Source organism: Ciona robusta, chromosome 14 (genome assembly GCF_009617815.1).
Source record: "Ciona robusta chromosome 14, ASM961781v2".
NCBI classification, from domain to species: Eukaryota; Metazoa; Chordata; class Ascidiacea; order Phlebobranchia; family Cionidae; genus Ciona; species Ciona robusta.
Window position 1 is genome coordinate 973,618 of NC_143248.1, and position 24,422 is coordinate 998,039.

A 24,422-nucleotide genomic window follows, 5' to 3' on the forward strand; every position below is an offset into this window, starting at 1 on the left:
CCAACACAAAACAGTGCAACGCATAATACATTGTTGAGAAAGAAATTAACAAAATATAACACAATGTGTGGTTTTAATCTGAAGTACGTAAATTAAAGTGCGCTGCTAATACTACATAAAATCATAATCATGATAAACAAAAAGTTGAAATTATGTGTTGAATAAATGGTAAAATAAATGTATTACAGTGCGCTACCAGTACTACACAAAATAAATTTTTAATAACACAAAATACTGAATTTATGTGTTGGGTAGATGGTGCAGCCTACTGTATAAGGGTGTCTTGGGTAGGCAGAACCTTTAATATTTTTTTGTTGGTTTTTGGACAAAAAAAGAAAAACTTTAAACCAAGAGGTCACTAATGGGTTGTCAAATTCGTAAAGATAAAATTTAAACAATAAAAGTTACCAAGTGCAACAATAAGCACCAGATGTGTTATTGTAACTACTAGTGTATAAAAACACCTGTATATTTAACTGTAAAACTTTTTTAACAAAAACATAATCTATCCAACCAATATCAGATACACATAATGCTTGGTTGATAAAATTATTTAATTAAATTTTACACAATCTAAAATAAACTAAGATACAAAATTTAAAAAAAATCCTAAAACACAAGTTTTTAGCTAACACTAGCAAATATAGCTTTAGCAGGGTGGGGAAAGATGGGACACCTTTAGCTCACATAATATTCAAATATCCTGATCGTGTTTTAAACAATTAATATTGGTCTATTGAAGTCGTGAGGATGCGGTTTTATAATTCTTTGAATTTTCTTTGTTTACTACCAAATGGGACAAAAATAGAATGAAAAGGTGACACGTCTTTCCCCACCATACTATATTTATTAATTAAAATAGAAGTTAATCTGTGAACTGCTTGCTTCTATAAAAAGCAACCGAAAGATCGTAATAATGTCTTGATATCCAAAAGCTTTGTTGTTCATTCACGTGTTGAGATCTGCGAATTAACAAATCTATAATAAGGTGTTTCTATAAAAACTACAAAATTGATTAGCTTTAAAAACACATTATAGAGACTAGATGTAATGAATGTAACTCATTTATTCTTGTGTGGGCAAAGACAGTCGTTACAGCATGTGTGTACCGTTTCATACATTTCGTGTCTGCTTACAAGTAATCACATATGTAAAGATATTTATTTTACAGCCTTGTAAATATCCAAGTTATTTTATTACTCAATACACAAGAAAATAAATGATCACATTTTGATACTTGAATTTGAAATAATATGTAAAAGCATAACATTTTGACAGTTATATTGTAATTAAGAAAACTAATTTTGAAAGAATTTGTAAAAAGTAAAAAACATACAATGAAAATGGAAATGAACAAATTTACATAATGGTACAACATATTACTGTTCTACCTGATTCCATTGCAAAAGTTGACAATGAGTTTGTTTTCATATTGACTTGCAACACGTCCGGGGAGGTATGTTAGATTGGCTGGATCAACTATTGCTATGACACAATCACCTGCGATACATTGCTAAGGTAGCTTAAATAAAGTAAGATTAAGTTATATTGTAAACAGCATTAATTTTGATTGAGGTTGTTTTAAAGTTAATGCATCCAAATATACTTTATTAGGACAACATTTATTGGAAAATTGTTTTTATCATTTAAACAGAGATTGTTAAAATTCTTGGCCCAAATTTCATATTCAATACAATGGCTAAGTTAAACAAGACCGTATCCTCATGACTCCCATAGACCTTGGTTAATTGTTTAAAACACGTTTGGAATGTTTGGATATCATGTGCTAAAGGTGTCCCATCTTACTCCACAGTACCATACCAATAATAACATACCAGGTTTGATGTCCCTTCGCCTGTTATAAGCACCAAACATACAAGTTAGATCTTGCACACTAGAACTACCATCTGACCACTGGATTAAGAATTGATGTCCGTTGCCGACTCTTTTCTTACAAGAAGCTGCAAGATAAAAAACAATTACCAACTTTTACTGCATATAATTGTAATTGATACTTCATGCTTCATGCTTTCTATTAAAACCGACCAGAAAAATTGTGTATTTTCCCAACGTATAACTTGGGGTTATTTATTTAATGTTTTAGTCCTTGAAAATATATTACACAAATAGCAATAACAGAAGAACATATATAGGCATAAGTAAAATAGTCCTTTTCTGCTCATCTGGTAAATAAAACATTAATTTTTTTCGAACATTTTGTCTGCTATTTAGAAAAAAAGTCGAAATAAAATTAACACTTATTTACACAATGAGTGAAAAAATAAAATTTAACATTCATTATGCCTGGTAGCAGGTGTAACAATAATGTATACCCAGGTTGTAACCACCCGAACCAGACAAAAACTAAGCAAGATTGAAATAAGTTTAAAGGTTTAAGACAGTTATTGAACATTACATAATAAATACCCAGGTTAAATTACTTATGCAACATTCTATAATATATACCCATTCTATAATATATATATATACCCATTCTATAATATAAATACCCAGGTTAAATTGTCCGTTTGCATCTGTTCTTGCCACCACTGCTTCCCCCACCCACCTCTTCTCACAATTAACTATATAATCCACATCTAACTTGTGTTTATCGGGGTGGATCTTGTAAACCTGTTTGGTGGAAAATTTGAATATTTTTTTGTATTTGTTTTTTTAAACTTCATAACAAAATTTATAAAAAAATTCTGAAGAAATCTACATAAGGATCAAATTTTACTATAGGATTTAGCAAATAAATCAAATATGGCCCTGTTATTGTAATCAAAAGGCCTTTAAAAATATGTTATAGTAGGGTGGGAGAACACGGGACTCCTTTAGCACATAATATCCAAATATCCTGATCGAGTTTTAAACAATTAACAGTCTATGGGAGTCGAGAAAATATGGTTTTATAATTCTCTGAATGTTATTTTTTTACTACCAAATGGAACAAGAAAGAAGATTGAAAAGATTTCCCATCTACCCCCATCCTATTATATGTTATCTTATGTAGGAAATAGCTAATAAAAATTAGAAAAATGAAAAACTTAAATTTCAAAATCTTACTTCTTCTCTTGGCACGTTTGCTTCAGTGTTGTCGTAGAAACGAGTTTTAGTCCATGAATCTTCCCGACACTTGATGGCAATAGAGGGTGCGTACATATTTGGATGACGAGGATGTAAACTGATCAAACAATCGCCCTCCTGGGTGAAAAAGTTTCATAAAAATTCTTTTTCTTTACTCAATTTTTAGGAAATAGCTGTTAAGTGTCTTGCCTAAGGCAGACACCCCATAATGGTAGCAGCGACAAGCATTGAACCTGTAACCTCTGGGTTAAAGGCAGGCACGCTAACTTTAGAAAAATATATAAATGTTTTTTTCTCATTATAAATCCAACTTAAAAATAATTAAATATAAATGGCTTGTTGTTTGTATGCTGGGTGTAGCAACTCAAGCCAGAAGTCAAAACTTAAGCCAGAAGTAAAAAAAAAGGAAATAAATCAATTTTTAAAAATAACAATTAGCAAAATCCGATCATCTTTATTATCTGCTAAGCCGTTTTAACAAAGATTTTTGTCCAGATACAGCAATTTGTAAAATTCATTTTTCAGTAGCAATAGGAATTAAACTCCCAGTTAATTGTCTTCACGTACAATATACCAGAATGCATAAAATATTCGCAAACCTCTATAATATTATCAGCATCATCAGCTTCTGTTATTAAATCCTCTCGGAAAGTTTTCTGTACCAATCCAGTGCAGTCAAGCACGTCGTAACTGTTGTCGGGATATCCTTGCTGTATGGAACCTCTGTTGAATATTAGGTGTTAGTTACAAAGTGAAACTTCTTGTTTAAAAAAAAAAACGGCTACAAAAAAGACATATGTGGTAACTCATAAGCTAGCACGAGGTGTATGAAATAGTACAACCGTGTTATAACAACTGTTGTTGCCACGGCATGCGAGGATAAATAAGTTACATACATGGTAACTCGTAAGCAGGCACAAGATGTATGAAACAGAACACCCGTGTTATATCGACTGAAGTTGCCCCGCCATGCTAGGGTAAATAAGTTACATTTATTCATTCACTAAATTTTATAACACTGCCTAACTTAATAAACTAAAGCAAAGCAAAATATTTGACCTGTAGTACCATCCATCATCAGTGCTACGCGCCAATACTTCATCTCCGGGCTTTAGTTTTGCTGATAACTCGCGTACAACTGCTGAGCCTTCTGGGATAATCTCTGGGGGTGAGCGAGCTGGGGGGAGGTGTTAAAGTATTAATGCATGAGGTGTATATGTGAAAGTTTTAATACATTAGGTGTATGTGTTAAAGTATTAGTGTATGAAGTTTATGTGTTATAGTATATAGTATTGGACTATTAGTTTAAGAGGTGTATGGGTTAAAACAGCATGTGTTAAATAGGCCTAAAATTACAATACAACTAATTACAAACAAAATGTATGACAAGACTGTTAAGTTATGAATACAATTTCACCAGAAGTAAACAGTTACAAACAATACAAAACTTGTTTTAATATCTAAAAGCAGTTAAAGGGTTTTGGGGTTGAAAGCAGTTAGCATTAAGCGTAAAACCCATAAACTCTGGGTTAGGGGCAGACGTGGTAACCACTGTGTATGTATGTATGTATGTATGTATGTTTGTGGATAAATGAATAAATATCTTACAAATGTATAATCCTGTGTCCAAATTTGTATCAACCAAAAATACGATACAAAACTTATTTATTTAAATCTGTAAAGCAGTTAGTGTTTTGGTTTTTAATTAGTTTAGTTTACAAGACATAGTATTGAAGGGTAGGACTTGTAATATTTGTGTGTTGATAAGTTAACATCTTACAAATATGCAATCCTGTGTCCAACTTTGTCACAACAACAGCGGGACCTTTTTCATCAAATATTACTTTGGTTTGAGAATCATCTTCACTTGTTTCTGGTTCTATGTTATGTTGTATGTATGTTGGGTTAGTTGAATGTAAATAAGTAACATCGGGGGTTAATAAAACATTGTTATTGCAGGTAAAGTTGGTTAGTATCCACATTAGCAGTGATCTAAAAGCCTTACACAAATTGTTGTATTTACAAATGTTTTAAATAAAATGAGAAAATGTTTTATTAAACGTTAAAAAAAGGGACAGTAAATAAAAATTTTATAATTTTAACCATTATTTATTGAGGGGGTAACGACATTCGTTATAACACAGGTGTTCTGTTTCATACACCTTGTGCCGCTTATAAAGTTACCACATATGTAACCTTGAAGGTGGTTATTTGTTATATAACAAGTGTTTTGCTACAACAGTGGCAGTGGCAAGCCTTGAACCCACGTGGCAGTGGCAAGCCCTGAACCCATATCTTCTGGTCAAAGGCAAGTGTTCTTACCATTGTGACATTGTTTTTTTACATAAGTGGTAACCATGCAGTTACAGATAAAATAATTTATATTTACTAGGGTTTTCAGTTGGAGTAATATCTTCATGTATTGGTGAAACCTCAGTCAGTGTTCCTGTTGTCACCCTGAAGGTAAAACATCCATCATGTTATTTGCTTAAGTGGGTCTGGTATAAGATGTTGGTATAATGAAATATATTTTCTAATAAACTATATATAAATGAAAAAAATCATAAATTAAAAATAATACAACAGAGTGAGGGTAGATGGGACACCTTTTCTTTCTATTTTCTTGTCCCATTTAGTAGTAAACTAAGAACATTCAAAAAAATTATAAAACCATATCCTTACTACTCCCATAGACCGTTGTTAATTGTTTAAAACACGATCAGGGTATTTGGATATTATGTGCTAAACCTGTCCCATCTTCCCCCACCCTACTTTCCCTCTTAAATTAGAAATAATACAGTAGGGTGAGGGAAGATGTGAAATCATTTGATACTGTTTTCTCGTTTCATTCAGTAGTAAACAAAGAAAATTCACGGAATTAAAATACCTTATCCTCACAACTTCCATAGACTGGTGTTAGTTGTTTAAAACACAATCAGGATATTTAGGTATTATGTGCTAAAGGTGTCCCATCTTTCCCCATTCTACTTTATATAAATTAGAAAAAACACATAGTTTGGAAAAAACGTATATGGAGTGGGGTTATGTCAGGTCATCATGAATAGCAGTTGTAACTTACGTGTCAGGTGTCACCGGTTCAGTGTTAGTTGCCTCGTGCACCTTTACCACCACCTAGTGTTGAATTATGTTAACTACGATAACACAATAAAATGAGATGTTTATTGCGAGATGTTATGGGTTAGTTTTAGTGTTGGCTCGATTTTCGTGATTGAATTGGTTCATTACTAAGTTATTAGACTGTTGTTTTTTCTTACTCAAATTTTACACACAGTATCCTTACATCTCATGCTCACTGGTGAATTATAACATGAATGTCTTCTTATACACCAGACACACATGGTGCATTCATACACCTTATGCACAACTGTTGTTTTCAGGCTAGGCAAGGATAAAGCAAGTTACATTCATTCATGTATGAATGTCACACCACCTCTATAGTTATTCTATTACTTTATATTATTTATAAAGTATCTACAGTAAGCCACACTGTTACTCCCATACCTCAGGCTTGTTTCTTTCTTTGTCATCTTCCGCAAATATCTTGATGTCTCTTCTCACGTCTTCAAAATCTTTTGATTGTTTTTCAAGAATCTGTAAGCGAATATTATTAGTATAATCAACACCAAATGTCAATGTTGAATTTGCTTAAGTAGAATTCTATGATTTGCTATATAAGTGAGGTTCTGCAAGGGGTGTGCCAAGGGTTTTAGGGTAAGGATAATGGTGCTCATATATTTGAACGATTCTTGTGTGAAGAAATGCAGTAAGGATCTGGTGCTACAAAAACGTAACAGACAAAAGTTAAGTCCAACCAACTGTTTAATAAAAAGATAAATATTTTGCCGAAAAAATTTTTTACTTCTCTTTGTTTTCGTTGCTCTGTTGTGTGGTCATCCATCCGTGACTGAAGTTGCTGAAGCGTGTCTCGAAGATCGCTGACATCATCCCTCGTTACTCCCGACCGTGATGTGGATGTTGTGGAAGATGGAGAGGAAGAAGAAGAAGAAATTGAATCTTTTTCACTCTCAGAATCTGCATGTATTTATTTTGGTTTTATAAGAAAACTATAAAACAAATATATATATATGTATATGTAAATAGAAAAAAGAAAGGCATTAGCAAACCTGCTTTTTGCCAACACATTTTAATATTTTAACTTTATCAGACAAAATTAGAGAAAAAGTAAAAAAAAAAAAAAAAAAAAAAATTAAAACAAAAGAAAAACATACAAAAAGATTTTGTTGTTTTTTTATTTAAAATTATTGTCTGTTTATAGTTGCTGGCTATAGAAACGATAAATATAAGTTGTATAAAGAATGCTTTAGGTTAGTTCATAAAATAATCCACCAAACCTGAGCTACTTGAACTCGATTCTATTTCTTTTGCTCGAATAAAATCCACAGGAGGTCTGGAGTATTTAAACATGTCAAATAATGAATGGTTTATATGTGTTACAAGTGAACTAAAATTGAGAAAACTTCAACTTCAGACCCATTGAATAATAAAGACTTAAAAAAAACAAAACATATAAAAAGTTTTATCCAAAATATTAACTTGTTCAAATTAAAAGAAACTTTGAGTTTTACATTGAAAATTTTACTTCCAAGCATAGTGTCAAAATTGCATAACATTAATCTGTTGGTGTATAAGGGTTAACGCATATATTTATTACAACTTCTATTCTTTGGGGGTGAGGTCCTTCAAGGACCCAGGATTTAGGCCAAATATTACCTCCAAAAGAGTTTGGTTGTTGTATGATTTGGCATGCACATACAAGTTACATACATGGTAACTTGTAGGCGGGTACGAGCATATGAAACAAAACATCCTTATTATAACAACTGTCCAGGTTTCCAGGCACGTGAGGACATACATATCATTCATTTATTCCAACTTACATTTTATCATCAGTTAGGTTTGCACGTTCGATGTAACGCGTCGCAAACGAATATCGGACCTCGCTTATCTTTACCAACTTATTGCGCAACAATGAACTCTTTGTGTTGTCATAATTGAGAATCGTGAAAAACTTGTCTCGTACCTGTTTGGAAACAAACAAATTAATTAATGTAACTTATTTAAACTCACGTGTCAGGGCAATGACCATCGTTATAACAGATGTTCTGTTTCATACACCTCATGCCCACTTACAAGTTACCACGTATGTAACTTTGTGGGGGACTATTTTATGAACTTTTTCGTTTTTTTATGTGTGGCCAACAAAAACAATATATTTAACTCTTGACAACGTGCACGACAAACATGATGTTCAATTAATGATGAACAATACTTATTAAATAAACTTGGCAGAACTGAATACTTAAAATCTATATGTGTTATACATATATGTGGATAACAATTATTAAACCTTGCTCACCTGTGATCTTTTAGGAGTTCCAATCACCATCCCAGGAATATAACATGGAACGTTCCGGTTTGTTTTATTCAATGCAAGAACATAATCTCCAACCTTTATTAATAGTAAAAAAATTATTTAAAACTTTCTTTATGAAAATTGAACTCGATTTTTTAGGGTTGTGTAATTTAATCGGGAAGGCACTTATTTATCCTTACATGGCGGAGCAACTTTTAACATGTGTGTTCTGTTTCATACACCTCAGGTTTATGTATAAAACAAAACATCCGTGTTATAACGACTGTCGTTGCCATGCAAGGATAAAAAAAGTTACATACATGGTAACTTGTAAGCGGGCACAAGGTGTATGAAACAGAACACCCGTGTTATAAAAACTGTCGTTTCCCCACCATACGAGGATCAATAAGTTACATACGTGGTAACTCGTAAGCTGGCACGAGGTATATGAAACAGAACATCCGTGTTATAACAACTGTCGTTTCCCCACGCGAGGATAAATAAGTTACATCCATGATAACTGGCAAGCGGAACACTTGTGTTATAACGACTGTCATTTTCCAGCCCACGAGGATGAATAAATTACATTTATTAAATCACCTTGAGTGGTGGGCATGACACTGCACCAGTCATAGCAATGACAAATCTCATTGGAATATTTGCTTCTTCACCATGGTTGAATTCCACCAATGCATGTCGTGCGTCCGTGCAACGTTTCACCAACCCAGCGTAGTAGAAACCATCGCATTCATCACTGTTTGGTAGGTTACTTTGGTTGGGTGTGTTTCAGTGGTTTATAATTAGTGTAGGGTGGTTATTTTTTATGTTTAGCATAGTCCATATGTATGCAGACACACATGAGGTATTATTTATACAACTTATGCTGAACTATAAATTTCTTCTAATATATCCGATATACATTAAGTGTTCGTACACTTCATGCTCACTGTCCAGTTGTACCATGGGTTTCTCCCTATACACCATACACACATGGTTTATTCATACACCTCATGCTCACTGTCGAGCTACAACACATTCACAACTCACCGAGCAATTACATTCTGCCCACGAAATCTGTCGATAAATTTATTTCGACTTTTCGACCTTTCTCGCTTTTCCTTTTCCATACGTTGGGGAGACACCTGGAATAGAATAGGCATTGTATTTCTTACACGTGTTTATCATGTTTCAGATTAATAATCTTTTAACAGCTGGTATGAAAAGCATAGTGTATTTTGGACATTTCTTTTCCTGATAGGGTTTTGGTATGAAGAAGATAACATCTGGTATGAAAAACATAGTGTATTTCCAACATTTTGTCTGCCATTCAGCAAGACTTCCATTACAAATAAATATAAATGAAATTTTAATGATATATCTGTAACTTATTAACCCATTATTAGGGTGCAAAGATTTTAACCTAAACAAAAAACAACCCAAGAAAAACATATGTGGTAACTCGTCAGCATCAGCAGACATAAGTTGTGCAATAAATCAAGTTAATTTGCTCAAAGCTTGATGTGAATTCTTAACTTTATAATAACAAACCAACATTAAATACACTGAATCTTGAAGATGTTTCCGATGTTTGACTTCTAACTTCCTCCTCACTGCTCTCTCTCCTCTTCTTACTCTTATTCTCTTTCTTGCTCTTTCCTCCCATAGCGAGCTGCTTAGCTGTGCGTTGAAGATCAGTAGATTGCTGTAGATATTTCTCGCCTGCAAGTTTTATTAGTGGTAAAATAATAAATTTGTAGACCTAAAAAATGCCAAATTATGTACAATTATGTTTATCCAATTATACTTAATATGCAAAACATATTTTTATTAATATGCCAGAGTTTGCCAATTACCCTAACACCCAGGGATTTAGGCCACAATTTGCCAATTACCCTAACACCCAGGGATTTAGGCCGGAGTTTGCCCATCAACCCAACACCTAGGGATTTAGGCCGGAGTTTGCCCATCAACCCAACACCCAGGGTTTAGGCCAGAGTTTGCCCATAAGAAATATTATTTTGCCCTTTTTCCTTTAAAGTTCTATGGCTAAACATAGATACAAATATTGTTACCTAAGTAAATTTCATCTACTAATAGTTGGAGGTCACTCTCTTCTATTGGCCAACCCATTCTATCGAAGGCTTGTCCTATCGCATCTGTGTTATCAAGGTAAGACACTGGTTTGTTGTCAAACCTAGGAAATAAAAAGTTGGAATTTAAAAAAATAAAAATTTTGAATAAAAATTTAATATAAAAATTTTGAAAAGAAAAAGAAAAAAAAAAGAAAATTCTAAATTTGAAAACATAAAAAAATTGAATTTGTTTAACTGACTTGCTGTACCATAAATCGTAAAAAAAATTTGGGGATACTGCAGGATTTTGTGACAAAAACCGTAATATATTAGAATTCTAATAGGTTTAAAACATAATACTTTTGTTGAACTAGTAAGGCTGTATTATCACATAATCTCTGTCATACATATGGCACATTACCTTTATTTTTATTAGTTTTATTTTTAAATACTAAAAATATCTTCATTTTTTTACTTTTCTCTTTCTTCTTGCGACAGCTTTCTCCACACAATAAGATCCAGCCTGGTCTTATATTCTTGTATGGTAGCTTGTAACTTCTGGTCATAACCAGGCAAATCAACTGCTGATGGATTGACCAATCGGATTTCTTTCTTGGTACGCGGGGATACGTGGGCTATTGGTAAAACCTGAAGTACGTTTTTATTACTAGTAAAAAAAAGATTTTTTTATTTAAATTTAAATGAATGAATGAATGAATGAATGTAACTTACTTTATCCTCGCGTGGCCGGAAAACAACATTTATCACACGGGTTTAGCACCTCGTGCCAGCTTGGGAGTTACCATTAATACCATGTATGTTACTTTGTGGGTGATTTAAGACCACATTTACATAGCAAACTTCATTGGTAAAACATGGAAAAATATGAGCAAGGTTTCAAATTCTATTTTGAAAACCATCATCAGGTAAAATGTAATAAAAAAATTAGGTATTTGTTTATTTTATATAGAAGTATTGTCAATTTTTATAATGCAACATGTATTTTATTACTTAGATCATTCTTATAAAAAATTAGGTATAGCTATATCATATTTTCATTTCACAAATGGTGTATTTTACGTCTGACATTTTATAAAAAATATATTTGTTTTTTTTAGTTATACCTATATTAGATTTATTCTACAAGTTGTATAATTTATGTCTTATGTCTTTTTTATAAAAAAACATGTTTAGGTATAGCCATATTAGATTACAAATGTTTTATTTCTTACTTATAGCTAAATTAGATTATTTTACAAGTTGTGCATTTTATTACTTACATCATTAAATACTTTGGAAACAACATGGGTGTCTAACACTGGTATATATTTGGGTGTTACCCTCACAATGGTTGGCGTAAGGACATCCATCACTGTGAGTTTACGAGCAACAAGACTATTCTTCTTTAACCAGATCGTGTTTGGAATATCAAGGGAACTGAAAGAGAATTGTGAAGAAAAAAGGAATGAATGTAACTAACTTTATCCTCGCAACCAGAAAACGACATTTTTTTTTAGTTTTTTAAATTTTAGTTATAATTTGTTTAGTACATTTTTAAATATTCTTACTTTACTGGTTTCTTCTTCTTTTTAGGTTTCCTCTTTGCTTCTGCCTTTAAACGCATGATATCTGCCAATATGTGGTTAATGAGCAATGATAAATAAGTTACACTACACAAGTACTATAAGATGGGACACCTTTAGCACATAACATCCAAATATCCTGATCGTGTTTTAAACAAATAACAACACTCTATGAGAGTCGTGAGAATCCGGTTTTATAATTCATGGAATCTTCTTTGTTTACAACTAAATGGGATGAGAAAATGGAATAAAAAGGTGTTCCATCATCTCCCACCCCACTATACAACCATCTGCACACACAGTTACATTCCCTACCTTGATAAGCTTCCATTGATTTTGAAATCTGTTTCTCCATGAAGTCTTTTGATTCGGGCAACATCCAGCCATCCACTTCACTGTGAGGTTGGGAAGCCAAACGTAACAAACTTGTCTTCGTGTGACCAGCTTGGTTCTGACCTGCGTGTAGTTATTATATGCTATGTATAATATAATGTCTATACTTACATGTATAGTAGGGTGGGGGAAGGTGGAACACTTTTAACATATAATATCCAAATATCCTGATCGTGTTTTAAACAATTTACAACGTTCTATGGAAGTCGTGAGGATACGGTTTTATAATTCATTGAATTTTTTTTGTTTACCACCAAATGTGATGAGAAAATAAAATGAAAAGGCGTCCAGTCTTCCCCCACCCTACTATATTTAATTTACACATACCTGTACTTTGTAGCTTTCTTCTAGATTGTCTTCGCTTTATTTCTAAATCATTCACCCCTGTTCTGCCTCGGTGGTTTTTGTGGGCGATCGATGTTGCTGGGGGTGAAGGGGAATACCCTAAACTGGTATGGGGACGTGCGGGTAACTGGTCGCTATCGCTGTAAAGTAAAAAATTAAAAATTAAATTTGGCTGCTGTATAAATGCTACCACTCATAAGTAATATTAGATTTCTGGTAAAAAAGGGTAATTTTATTACACGAAAAAAAGTTTTATTTTTTTATTACAGCAATGTTTCATCTGGCATATAGTTAGACACCACAGAATAAAGTTAAACCACCTGCAAGCAATAGCAGCAAACTATTGTAAAAATATAAACTATATCTGTAACTCTTTTAGAATCAATACACAACTAACACCTTGCTGTATTAAAACCTGATCTTTAATATTTAGTAAAGTAATAAACAGCGATAAAAATTTTAACTAAAACTAAGAATAAGAAACTATGATCAACTTTATTTTCCTTACTCCTATGTTAAAGAACTGGGAGACAATAACACTCAGAGATTGGGGATAATATTTAAAAAGCATCCATTGTTACGAAACAATAGGTGGAGTATAGTGGAATTCTTGCTTTAAAAGAAACTTCTTTCCCAGCTCAAAGGACAATGAAATAGAATGCTTCACTTGACCACAATACACACAAACATATCATAAAACTAAAACCTGTTGTTGTCATTTGTAACCATTGTTACAATAGGAGTTTGGAAGTGTATTTCAAGGGCTGGGATTTTATGTTGGTACCATGTATAGTGTTCATTGTATTACAAATGTTTGATTGCTATTTAATTGGTGTTATGTTAATACTTTATCAGCTTTACATTTATAATTTAGAAAAAAATTATCTAAAAAATTGTGTAAAAATTTTATAACTAAAAAAATGAGTTAAATTTTTAACTCATTTCTGAAATTCAAATCATTTTTTTAAGAAAAACAAACCACCTGTCTTCTCTCCTTGCAAGAGCACTTTGTGGTCGCTGGGGAAGACTTGAAGATGATTTGATTCTTCTGTGATTCTTTGTAGATGATGCAAGAGATATAATGGAGGTTGTGGAAGAGGAGAATGAAGATTGATCAAAGTTTGTGTTCTGTTGATTTAATGAATGAATGTAACTTGTTTATCCTCCCATGGCCGGTAACTGCAGTCTTTATAACAGGGGGTTCTGTTTCATACACTTTGTGCCAGCTTACAAGGTATCATGCATGCAACTTTGGAAGTGATAATTTTTTGGATGGATTTTTCACTTTTTGATATGTGGCTGATTATTACCTTGTTATGAATCAATAAACAAACTTCTTACCTTGTGCTTCTTGTTATGATACCAATCTAACATCACACATCGTGCTCGGAGTTTTGAAACTTTTTCCAGATCTCGTTTTCCTTTTCCCAGTTCTTTTTTCAGCAAAGACACATCTTCGCTCTTGGATTTAAAACAGAAAAAATAAATAACTTATTCAAAAAAAAATAATTTATACAATAAGTGGTTAAAAGTGTGGGGGTCTAAGGTGCAATAGATTTTACATCTGTATTAAAATCTTGGGTGACATTGTTAAAATGCATGTGTTTTGTTTTACCTCAAATGGGGGCGGGCCATCAGCTAGGCTCCCATTGGTTGAAAAGTTATGATACCGCCCTCCGGTGTCTGAAGATAGCTGGTAGAGGAATTTGTTTGCGTCGTGGTCGTTACAGTTGAATGCTATGGTGTGGATTGGAACAGGATGCTGCAGTTGTACTTGGGCAAGTATGGAGCGTGGGTTCTATGGGGTAGTACTAAATATAGTAGGGTGGGGGAAGATGGGACACCTTTTCACTCTATTTTTGTGCTATATTTATGTGCTAAAGATGTCCCATCTTACTCCACAGTACTGTATATATTGTGACGGTTTTTCGGAATTTTGAAAAATTTAAATGACCAATATATATGTGAAATTATAGTAAGTAATGTTGACAATTTATCAAGTAAAAGCAGATGATTTATAGCAATAAGAAGATATATCTTGGCTTGAACATAAGGGAAGTTATGACCAGAAGAGAAAGAATGCGTCTTTGAATGGTGAGAAAAATTTAAAAAAGATAAAATTGAGAGTATTCAGTACCTATTTGGAAATTGAAACAAAATTAATTCCAAAATTGTTTTAAAAAATAAAAAGATATTTTCAGGTGCTTTATATATTTAAAGATTTATTTAGTAGAGAATTGTTCCTTTAAAAAAACAAACAAAATTGACCAAAAATGGTAAAAATTATTTTGGTTTACATTAAAAATAGGATTTTCCTAAAAAGGTGATATTATATGCTACATGCTGAAGCCTTGTGTCATGCAAAGGTTTGTGCGCATAAAACTAATGATAACTAGATGGCAAGAGTTGGTAAGCTGATGCAGCATACCTGGAGAAAAGTCCAAAACATCTGTGGAGGCTTTGGGACAAAAATAAACTAAGTTACTTTGGAGAAAATAGGTAAAAAAGGATGAACAAGATTAATTTGTTTTCTGTGAACTTTTTTAAAACTACCAAAATTTTAAAATAAATTGTTTAAAGGTAAATTTTTCTATCAAGAATTTAAAAAAAACAAGTTACATTCAAAACAGATAACCATTTAAATAAATGAATGTAACTTTATCCTCGCGTGGCGGAAAAACGACAGCCGTTATAACACGGGTGTTCTGTTTCAAACACCTCATGCCCACTTACAACTTACCAAGTATGTAACTTTGTGGTTGTTAGCAACACCACTGTAGATAGATTGTACAAACCTGGTCAGGTCTTCCATCAGTAAGCAGGTATATAGCATGGGTGTGCGGGTCAGATAATGCAATCCTTATGGCTGCTAATGTGTTAGTGCTACCTCCAACACCAATGTCTGTGAAAAAAGGTTTCAAATTTGTTTTCCATTTTTAGAAAAATAAATTTTTGTCAAAAGTCAAAAAAATATATTTTTTTATACGTTTTTGGCTTTTTATATTTTTAAAAAATTAAAAAATTAATTAGGAATTTATAAAAAAAACATTTATTTATAGATAAAGCACCTTTGACCCAGTTCCATGCATTCAGCAGGTTTTGTTCGGTGACATCAGCCACTCTATCTCTCCACGCTTGAGCTTTTGTGTCAAACTTGATCAGGTTGAACTTGCCCTTGTGTCGTAGTTGTTCCTAGATATATGAATTAAATGCAGATTTAAAAAAAAAAAAATTAAACGTGGTAATGGACTGATGGTTGTTGCTCCAACCCAGTGGTCACTAATGGGTTGTCCAAATTATAAGCCAAACATAAAGAAAAATACAACACCCATGTTATAAACACCACTGTTTCTAAAATTTCTCATGCTATACTAGGAGTGTTTATAATACAGGTGCTATGTTTGATACACCTAGTGCCTTCTAATGAGTTTTACCTATACGTAACTTTGCAGGTAACTATTTTTGGGGGATATTGTTAATAAATAGTTGACAACTTTGACAACCCATAAGTGACCACTGGGTTGGAGCCATTGTTGTTAAACATATTGACCAAGGCCACACAGATACGCTAACAGTGGTTGCATCATTGGGACTCTATAGTCTATAGACAAGCGCCTTAACCACTAGGAAACAAAATTAAACTGCTTGTCAGCTAAAAACACAGATTAAAAGTATAATAGATATTTGTAGAGCAAAAACTATAAACTAAACACCTGTCCTTATATATTCTTTCACTTATATATAGCAGGGTGGGGGGAAATAGGACACCTTTTAACTCTATTTTCTCGTCCCATTGCTCGGTAGTAAACAAAAACATTTAAAGGATTATAACACTATATCCCCACAACAACCATAGACTGTATTTAATTGTTTAAAACACAATCAGGATATTTAGATAATATGTGGTAAAGGAATCCTATATAATATACCTGCATTAGTTGGAAGATCTTCTCTTTAACCATACTTAGTTTGTCTTTCATAGATTGTGAAGTGTCAATCAAAATATAAACTTGTTCTTCAAGTATTGTCCCGAACACCTCTCTACTGCCTTGTTGCAACCAGTCAATTCTGTTTCAAAAACATTAAAAGAAATGTGTGCCTTTTTACTGCAGTGGTTCCTAAACTGCGTGTCGCGAGGTTTAGTGCGCCATTATAATTTAATTCAAAGCACTGCATGCTTTGTAGTATTATACAAGGCTGGCTCATCCACCAATTTTAATAAGTTGCCTATGACGCAATATTCATTTTTGTTGAATCCATAAATATGACATTACATTAGTATTAAGTGTAATTAATAAATTCCTTACAGGGCCATTAAAGAATCACTGCAGCATGACAAATAAATTTCATTCATTCATTACAAGGGTAGCAAAATAAAAAAGATATAAACTGTACCTCTGCTGTATTGCATCTAAAGTTGTTTTCATTTTCTTCTCAAATACTCTATGTTGTTCAGCAGTAATATGAACGTGAACCACGGTCCCATCTTTCCACTTTGTGTGCGCAAACTGGTGGCAATATTTAGCATTCACCAACTTTCGAAGGTTTTCCTGGTTGAAATAATAAAGTTATGGTAACAATGTTAATAATTCAATAAAAATGCAGCCCAGAAGAAGCAGGGTAAAAGGAAAATACATGTAAAGAGTTCATAATAGCTTCAGTACACAAATAGGGGTCTTATTATTGCAATTTTATTTATAAATGAAAAAAACTTTTTTAACCTTGTGAGGCAATGGTCATTAGGTGTCTTGCCCAAAGAAAAAAACACTCATAATGGTAGCAGTGCGAAACCAATCCGAGGTTTAGAGACTCTTTTTTAGGTATTTCCATAAATAATTTGAACCAAAATACTAAACACAAAACAAAGTATCTTACTGCATCGGATGTCTGAGTGTTAGGTGCTGGCTTCCCTTTAAGGTCTACCACACCATCTACGTGTCTGAATGAACATGCAGCAAGTGCTTGGAATGCCGTCACCTTTTGTGCTTCGAGTCCATGTCTTTGCAACCATTCCTTTGAACTCATATATTGCTCTTGTCGGTTTGTTTGTACAGGATGGTCTACCACAGCTAAAGAAAGGTAAATTGAAAATTTAGTAAACAAATGTAATTATATATATATATATACATATATATATGTACATATTTTCATTGTAAACAAATTATATGCCATGTACATACATATTTTTTTGTAAACAAATTTTTAAAAAAATCCTTGACTTGGTGTTTTTAGTTGTGACCAACTATAAAAAAGAGGTTATTTAAAACTTTCAGTTAAAGACTTCATAACACTTTGCATGCATTGCACTGATCATAGCAACACACTATAACCAACTCTAGTCTGGCCTTAATCTGAGAATTGATTGTCTACGCTATAAGACTTCTCCCTAATAGAAATGATTAAATAGTTAACCAGTTAAATGAAATTTTCAATCTGTAAGATTTAAAACTCCCAGTAAAAATTCTTTTGTTAAACCCAATCTGAAAACATAATTTCAAACCTTTAAAAAACATAACAAAAAAATCTTTGAGTCAAACCTGTTTCTGACACAGTTTCAGGAATCTCAGCGAGCAAGGTTTGGATTTGAGCGTGATTGTTCCTCGATTCCTCTAGCTCGCACCAGATCCTGAAGACATCCTCTCTCACTCCGGATCCTGCTGGGATTCCTCCTTTTGCTTTCTGCGAGAGTCGCACAGAAATCCGAGCAGCATCACCACCGGGGGGAGCAGCGTTGGCAGGGAGCGCATCAGCGTCCTCCTCGTAAATACTTTTCACCACAAACGCATGGAATCTGTTGGAAAAATTTTGACCAATATTATAGGCATCGGCTCTAAACTGTTTTTCAGGTGCAAAACTGGTAAACCCTTAATTAAAATAGTTATAGTAGGGCGGGGAAAGACAGGACACTTTTAACACATAATATCCAAATATCCTGATTGTGATTTAAACAATCAACAACGGTCTACAGGAGTCGTGAGAATACAATTTTATAACTATTTGAATTTTCCTTGTTTCCTACCAAATGTGAAAAGAAAATAGAATAATAAGGTGTCCCAACTTCCGCCACCCTGTTTACCTTCCATTAGTTTGAGCAGCTATTTCCTTAAGAAACTTAATGGTTCCGCCTTTTGCTGCGTTGAATGAGACAGTATGTAGAGGGTGTTGAGTTCCAACCAATTTCTGTCTCAACAACTCCTTTGATGTTTCAAACACGTCGCCCTCAGCAAATAAATAAACAGCATCCAACTAGAAGAGAACAGAATAAAGATTAGTCAAATACAAATTTTCCCTTGTTTATAAAATATTTATTTAGATTTTTTGTAAAAAAAAATTTTTGATAGATTTTTGAATGAATAAGCTAAAATGGAAATAACACTAATCCTCACTGTTATCTCGTAATTCTTGTTTTAAAAATAGTCTAAGTTTTTTAGTTCCAGACCAGGGCAAGATTAACAAATACAAACAGATCTGTTTTCTGATTTATTTAAACCAGGAGTTACCAAACCGCGGCCCGCGGGCCATCTGCGGCCCGCAGGAGCAAATTAAATGGCCCTCAGAGGACTTTAAAATTACTGATTGCATACGTTCACAAATGAACATATTACTTTAAAAAATCGTCTAAAAATGTTTTATTGATTTGTGTAATAATTTACATTGTCTTTGTTACGTCACAAAAATAATTATGACTGTCACAGCATCAGCCAACCTTTCACGCTTGTTACTCTGGTATAGCGGTTATACCGCGGCATGATTCAACAAAAATACTGTGAAACTTTGTCTTTTACTCCGCAAGTACGTAGTTTAATCTGTTCTAGAAGCCATGTTTATTACCAGCATATGTGTCGAACTTCCTGATCCTGACCTAACAAATTTTCGCCAATACAAGTCGCGTCGCCAGCAATATAGCAAGGAGAAACTTGCCCGACGCATAATTATGATTTCAGGTATTGGCCCGCGATAAAATAAGTTTGGGAACCCCTGATTTATACAATAAATTTTGATCTAATTTGTTTAAAATTTTAAAACAGTAAAATAGATTCACAATTTTATAAATAGGTAATTGATACCGTGTCATCTTCCATAGCTTTCAAGACACTCTCAGTGCAACCAGTTCTAGAACTTTCCGCCATTCTATCCAACTTCTGCACCCACTCGATGGCACTCTTTATGGTTACCTCGGTAACAGGCATCGCTTGTTCATGCCACATCTCTATGTCTGCTTGTGCTCTGATACAACCACAAGGAAATAAAAAATAAATCATTCATCCTATTTATTCATACACGCGGGGCATCGTCAAGCATTATAACATGGGTGTTCTGTTCCATACACCTCCGTACTACCAAACATACTTACTTGATCATGTTAAACTTAGCAAGCTGAGATACTTGGTCTCTTATCACTTCACATAATGATTCTCTATAAAGATCAAACTGTGTTTGGGACATGGTTGATACATCGAGAACCAAACACACGCTGTGCTCCTGTAATGTAAAAGACAAAGCAAATGAAACACTGCATAGGCTTATTCAAATGCAAACAAATATTATAAGAATATTTGTAAAGTGTTAAGGGATTTAGAGCTACTGAAACTATTGCAGTTATTAACTATCACTATACAATGTATTAAAAAAACAAAAAATTACAAAAAAACAATCACCCACAAAGTAACATACTTGGTAACTCATAAGCTGGCACGAGGTGTATGAACACCCGTGTTTTAACGACTGTTGTTTTTCGACCACATGAGAATAAAGTAAGTTACATTCATTTATTTATTCAATTTGTTAGTTCACCTGAATGACTCCAAATATCCTTCTGCTCCCGTTTGTCAACCACTCCAGCCTCCTTTTGAACAGATGTGAAGCTCGCAACAAACTTTCCTCAATTTGTTTCAGTTTTTCACGGCCCACAGTGATCTGTTAATAAAGATTCAAAAATGCTAAAAATAAACAAATAAATTTAGTGCTGTGGTGTTAACATGTCTGCCACTAGCCCACAGTATACTAGTTCGAATCTTCGATGCTGCTTTTAATGTAGGCGTATGTGTCCTTGGTCAAGACACTTAACAGCAATTGTTCAATTCTAGTGTATGAAATGAGCACCTATGTCTGTCATTGTCTTCACCAATAAGTAAGATACATCTATTCATTCTTATAAACCACACTGGCAGCAATACAATAACAATTATAAAATAAAACAGCCGCAGAAATACATTTTAAAATAAGAGTTATTTATACATGATCCCCTGACTACATAGTGGCCCCAAAATAATATATAATGTACATTAATTTATTAAACAGATATGATTAAACATTGCAACGTACGTTGTATAGTTTTCCATCCTTTCTTTGAAATTGTTGAAACAATCCCAACCCATAGTAAGACCCAACGGGTTTTCCCAGGGTCTCCACATATGCTGCAATCATAAATATGAATGTATGTAAATTACTTTATCTTCGCATGGCCGGAAAACGACAGTCGTTATAACACAGATGTTCATACACACCAGTTACCAAGTATAGATGTTACTTTGGGGGTAATTATTTTTAAGGGATTTTTTTCTTCTTTTTTTTTGTAATCATATTGCATTAAATTATCGTATTCTACAGCTGTTATTATACTAGCTTGCAGAGGAACTACACAAGTAAAATAATTTAATTAAAATAATTCATACTCTTAAATAATACTAATATTGTAACCAGTGAAACATTTATCTCTAAATCCACAATTATCTCATCTAGTACAAGCTAACAAAACAATCAAGACAAAAAAAGTTACAAATAAAGGCTTAAATTAGATAAAGTTTTTGCCACTGAGACAGAACTTAAATGCACACAATTGGGGTTCCTTTACATACAATAGGAACCAAAACTGATAACTTAACATACAATAGGAACCAAAAATGGTAACTTAACACTAACAGTTTTAATTGAAAAAAGCTCCTTACTTTCAGTGTGTTTAAATCCAATTTGAGACAAAATTTGTTTCATTGACAATCGGTTTCTTTGAAGTCCGTGAACTTGCAACCACTTGTTGGAGCTAATGAGCGGTCTTACATCAAGCTCCCATTGCTCCCCGCCCTCCAGTGGTTGCCCAATCATCTCGTACATTGACTTTTTGCCACGTTCTTTTTCGGCCCACATAAAAAGGTCAGTGGGTGGTTCTTCATGCAGATGCCCGATGTTAAATTGTGGCGTGCTTTCTGAAACAGATATTTTATATTTGTTAATGTTTTGGAAACTTCTTTATAAGAATAGGCGTAACTTTAGATTGCAATTTTTAAACCTGGAAGACATTACCTGTTTTAGCTCTCCAGTTTTACTACTTTTTCATAATATCATCCCAGATTTTATCCAAGTTTACAAAATGTTACACCAATAACCACAAGTAAAATACATAAACAAAATATTTAATGTGAACCCAAAAATGCAATTTATTCAATGTAATAGGTATATCCAACATAAGATTACTAACAAAATATTTGCATTAAAGTTACACCAATTTTACATATTTTTATGCCATTTTTAAATTGTGTGTATTCAGATTTTGCTGTAACAAAAACATGTAGCGGTTGAGTTTGTTTCGACCACATATATTTAATATAAATGTATATGTATGCTTCAGCTGAAAAACAGTAACGAATAACTGTTACATTGATTGTGTATGTACATCAATTACAAGGAGATTAAGTGCACTTTCTAACAGCGTACATGCACTCATAACAGTAAGAGTTACACACACTTGTCAAATTACCGCAGACGCGTTAGCAGAGAGTCATTTCAAACCCATGACAACTTGGCCAGCCCACATACGCTTAAATACTTATTAAGTAAATACAACACTTGAGTAGCTGAAAAATAGCGTGACAAAGCCAGTGTAACAAAAGCTCTTTGTGTGTGCCATTCCTTAAGTATAGTTTGCTCAATAGTGATTAATGGCTGTATAATATCAGCTGTTTAAACCAACACTTCAACAATATAGAGTCATTTAAACTTAAACTTTCTTTACAAGTAATGCCATAATGATTTTTTTGGGATGAAAATGATAAAATGTTTTTTTGTGGTAATGTAAACAAACTTGATCTGCATTATTTTTTATGGTTTTAACAAAATTATGTGCTTGCTTTTTAATTAAAGTTTAAAATAAATTGAAACTTAATAATTTATGTCTGACATTGTTTTCCAAAACCAAAATAGTTTTTTATTATACAGCGATTATATTTACAAACTTTGCAAACTAGTTGTTTCAGATGTTTCCTAAAACCAATATTTATAGTTTTTGGATCTTAGAAAAAAATTATTTACACATTTTAACACTTTGCAAAATAATTTCTCATATTATTTCATCTGTGATATTAAACTACTACAACAAACACATTAACTAATAACAAAATCAAGCAATAACAGTTTCCAATCTACCATCACAGACACTATTTTAAAGACCAACATATTGAAGTAAGGAAAGTTTCTTGTTAAAGTCATTCTATTTAAAAAAGAGACTGACAATGCCATTTAGGCGAAATATACTTTTATTAAAGAATTGTTTGGACTTTTGTTTGTTACATTATCTTCTTGCAGTTTTTAAGCCATGGAAAATAACAAACATAATAGCCTTTATAAAGTTAAATGTTAAAAAACCTTCATCATAAACAGCTTTCTTGATTGGGTCGACATTTCGAAGCAGGGAAGGGTTACTGATGTCAACTTCTGTCATTTTTTTGTAACTGAGGTTTAAGAGGGCGTAATTTTTTATTTTCTAGAATTTTTCATTTATTTTCAGATTATTTGTTTTGAAATAAAAAAATAGACATATTTGTCTGAAAAAGTAGTGAAGGAAATATGAAGTACAATATAGAATTATGTATAATTGCATATGAATAAGATATGTTATCTTTTTAATTGTTATGAGAAATTGGTGCCAGTGAGGAATCTTCCCGCTAACAACTAACAGCTCGCGTGTTTTTTCTCTTTTATTTTCTCGATATAGAATTTTTGTTCATAACACCAAAAATTATTCATTCACACAGTATAATAAGTGTTGCAAACATAAGAAGTTGGACTAATTATACAATACAGCAGGTTTGCGGGTGTGAACATATTGTATTTGATTATTGTCTTATAATTTATTGGCTAAGGAAAGTTTAGTCATATAGTCTAGACCTAAGTCACTATATGGTAATAAACTTATAATGTGGTACAACATAACATATTTTTATGTATATCTTCGCATACTATACAGGAATGAAGAATAACTTTAGAACAGTCAAATAAATTAGAATAACAACAGTCGCTAAAAACAAACGAAAGGAAAAAGCTAACTTTTTCTACTTTAAATTTTTCAAATACAAAGCTATCTATGTTAATAACATTGTGCTGTGTGTTAATATCTGCTGTTTATAGTTAATTTATACTCTGTTACTTTGTGTCTACTTTACTCATTGTCTGATGGCTAAAACAAAATAATATTTATTGCTAGTTTCGTGTATATTTTCATGTGACAGACTCAGTAGTACTGTATACTGTCTGGTATTATAAACGTAAACATGT

General features: G+C 32.9%; 1 protein-coding gene across 4 annotated transcripts; it reads right to left on the reverse strand.

The window, feature by feature from the left end:
* Positions 1 to 56: 56 nt before the first annotated feature.
* Positions 57 to 24,383, reverse strand: LOC149724724 (von Willebrand factor A domain-containing protein 3B-like). Of its 4 annotated transcripts, none has more exons than XM_089892000.1 (41): positions 23,514 to 24,383; positions 21,824 to 22,078; positions 21,201 to 21,292; positions 20,670 to 20,792; positions 20,230 to 20,357; positions 19,943 to 20,102; positions 18,952 to 19,121; positions 18,413 to 18,666; positions 17,751 to 17,944; positions 17,271 to 17,425; positions 16,805 to 16,943; positions 15,944 to 16,067; positions 15,671 to 15,777; positions 15,304 to 15,333; positions 14,491 to 14,673; positions 14,217 to 14,336; positions 13,858 to 14,003; positions 12,864 to 13,015; positions 12,453 to 12,593; positions 12,123 to 12,183; positions 11,835 to 11,991; positions 11,030 to 11,202; positions 10,555 to 10,676; positions 10,035 to 10,201; positions 9,530 to 9,624; positions 9,083 to 9,236; positions 8,486 to 8,578; positions 8,007 to 8,149; positions 7,461 to 7,516; positions 6,968 to 7,140; positions 6,610 to 6,699; positions 6,167 to 6,219; positions 5,477 to 5,544; positions 4,868 to 4,966; positions 4,147 to 4,264; positions 3,687 to 3,810; positions 3,067 to 3,204; positions 2,511 to 2,631; positions 1,836 to 1,961; positions 1,392 to 1,500; positions 57 to 962 (listed from the first exon to the last, which is right to left on the reverse strand). In XM_089892000.1, exons 1-41 carry the CDS (start codon positions 23,587 to 23,589, stop codon positions 866 to 868), a joined length of 5,286 nt encoding a protein of 1,761 aa, XP_089748126.1. In that variant the 5' UTR covers positions 23,590 to 24,383; the 3' UTR covers positions 57 to 865. The 4 variants fall into 4 exon arrangements, with proteins under 4 accessions (XP_089748126.1, XP_089748125.1, XP_089748127.1 ...); XM_089891999.1 differs by having other exon boundaries at positions 12,858 to 13,015; XM_089892001.1 differs by lacking the exon at positions 15,304 to 15,333 and having other exon boundaries at positions 12,858 to 13,015.
* Between the last annotated feature and the right edge of the window lie 39 nt (positions 24,384 to 24,422).

Coding starts and splice junctions, on each gene's coding strand:
- LOC149724724 (XM_089891999.1), bottom strand. CDS start 23,589: ATGACAGAAGTTGACATCAGTAACCCTTCCCTGCTTCGAAATGTCGAC. Junction 18,667..18,951: donor GCTGCTCAAACTAATGGAAG/GTAAACAGGGTG, acceptor TTTTTCCAACAG/ATTCCATGCGTTTGTGGTGA. Junction 14,337..14,490: donor ATGGCCCGCCCCCATTTGAG/GTAAAACAAAAC, acceptor TTTAAATCCAAG/AGCGAAGATGTGTCTTTGCT.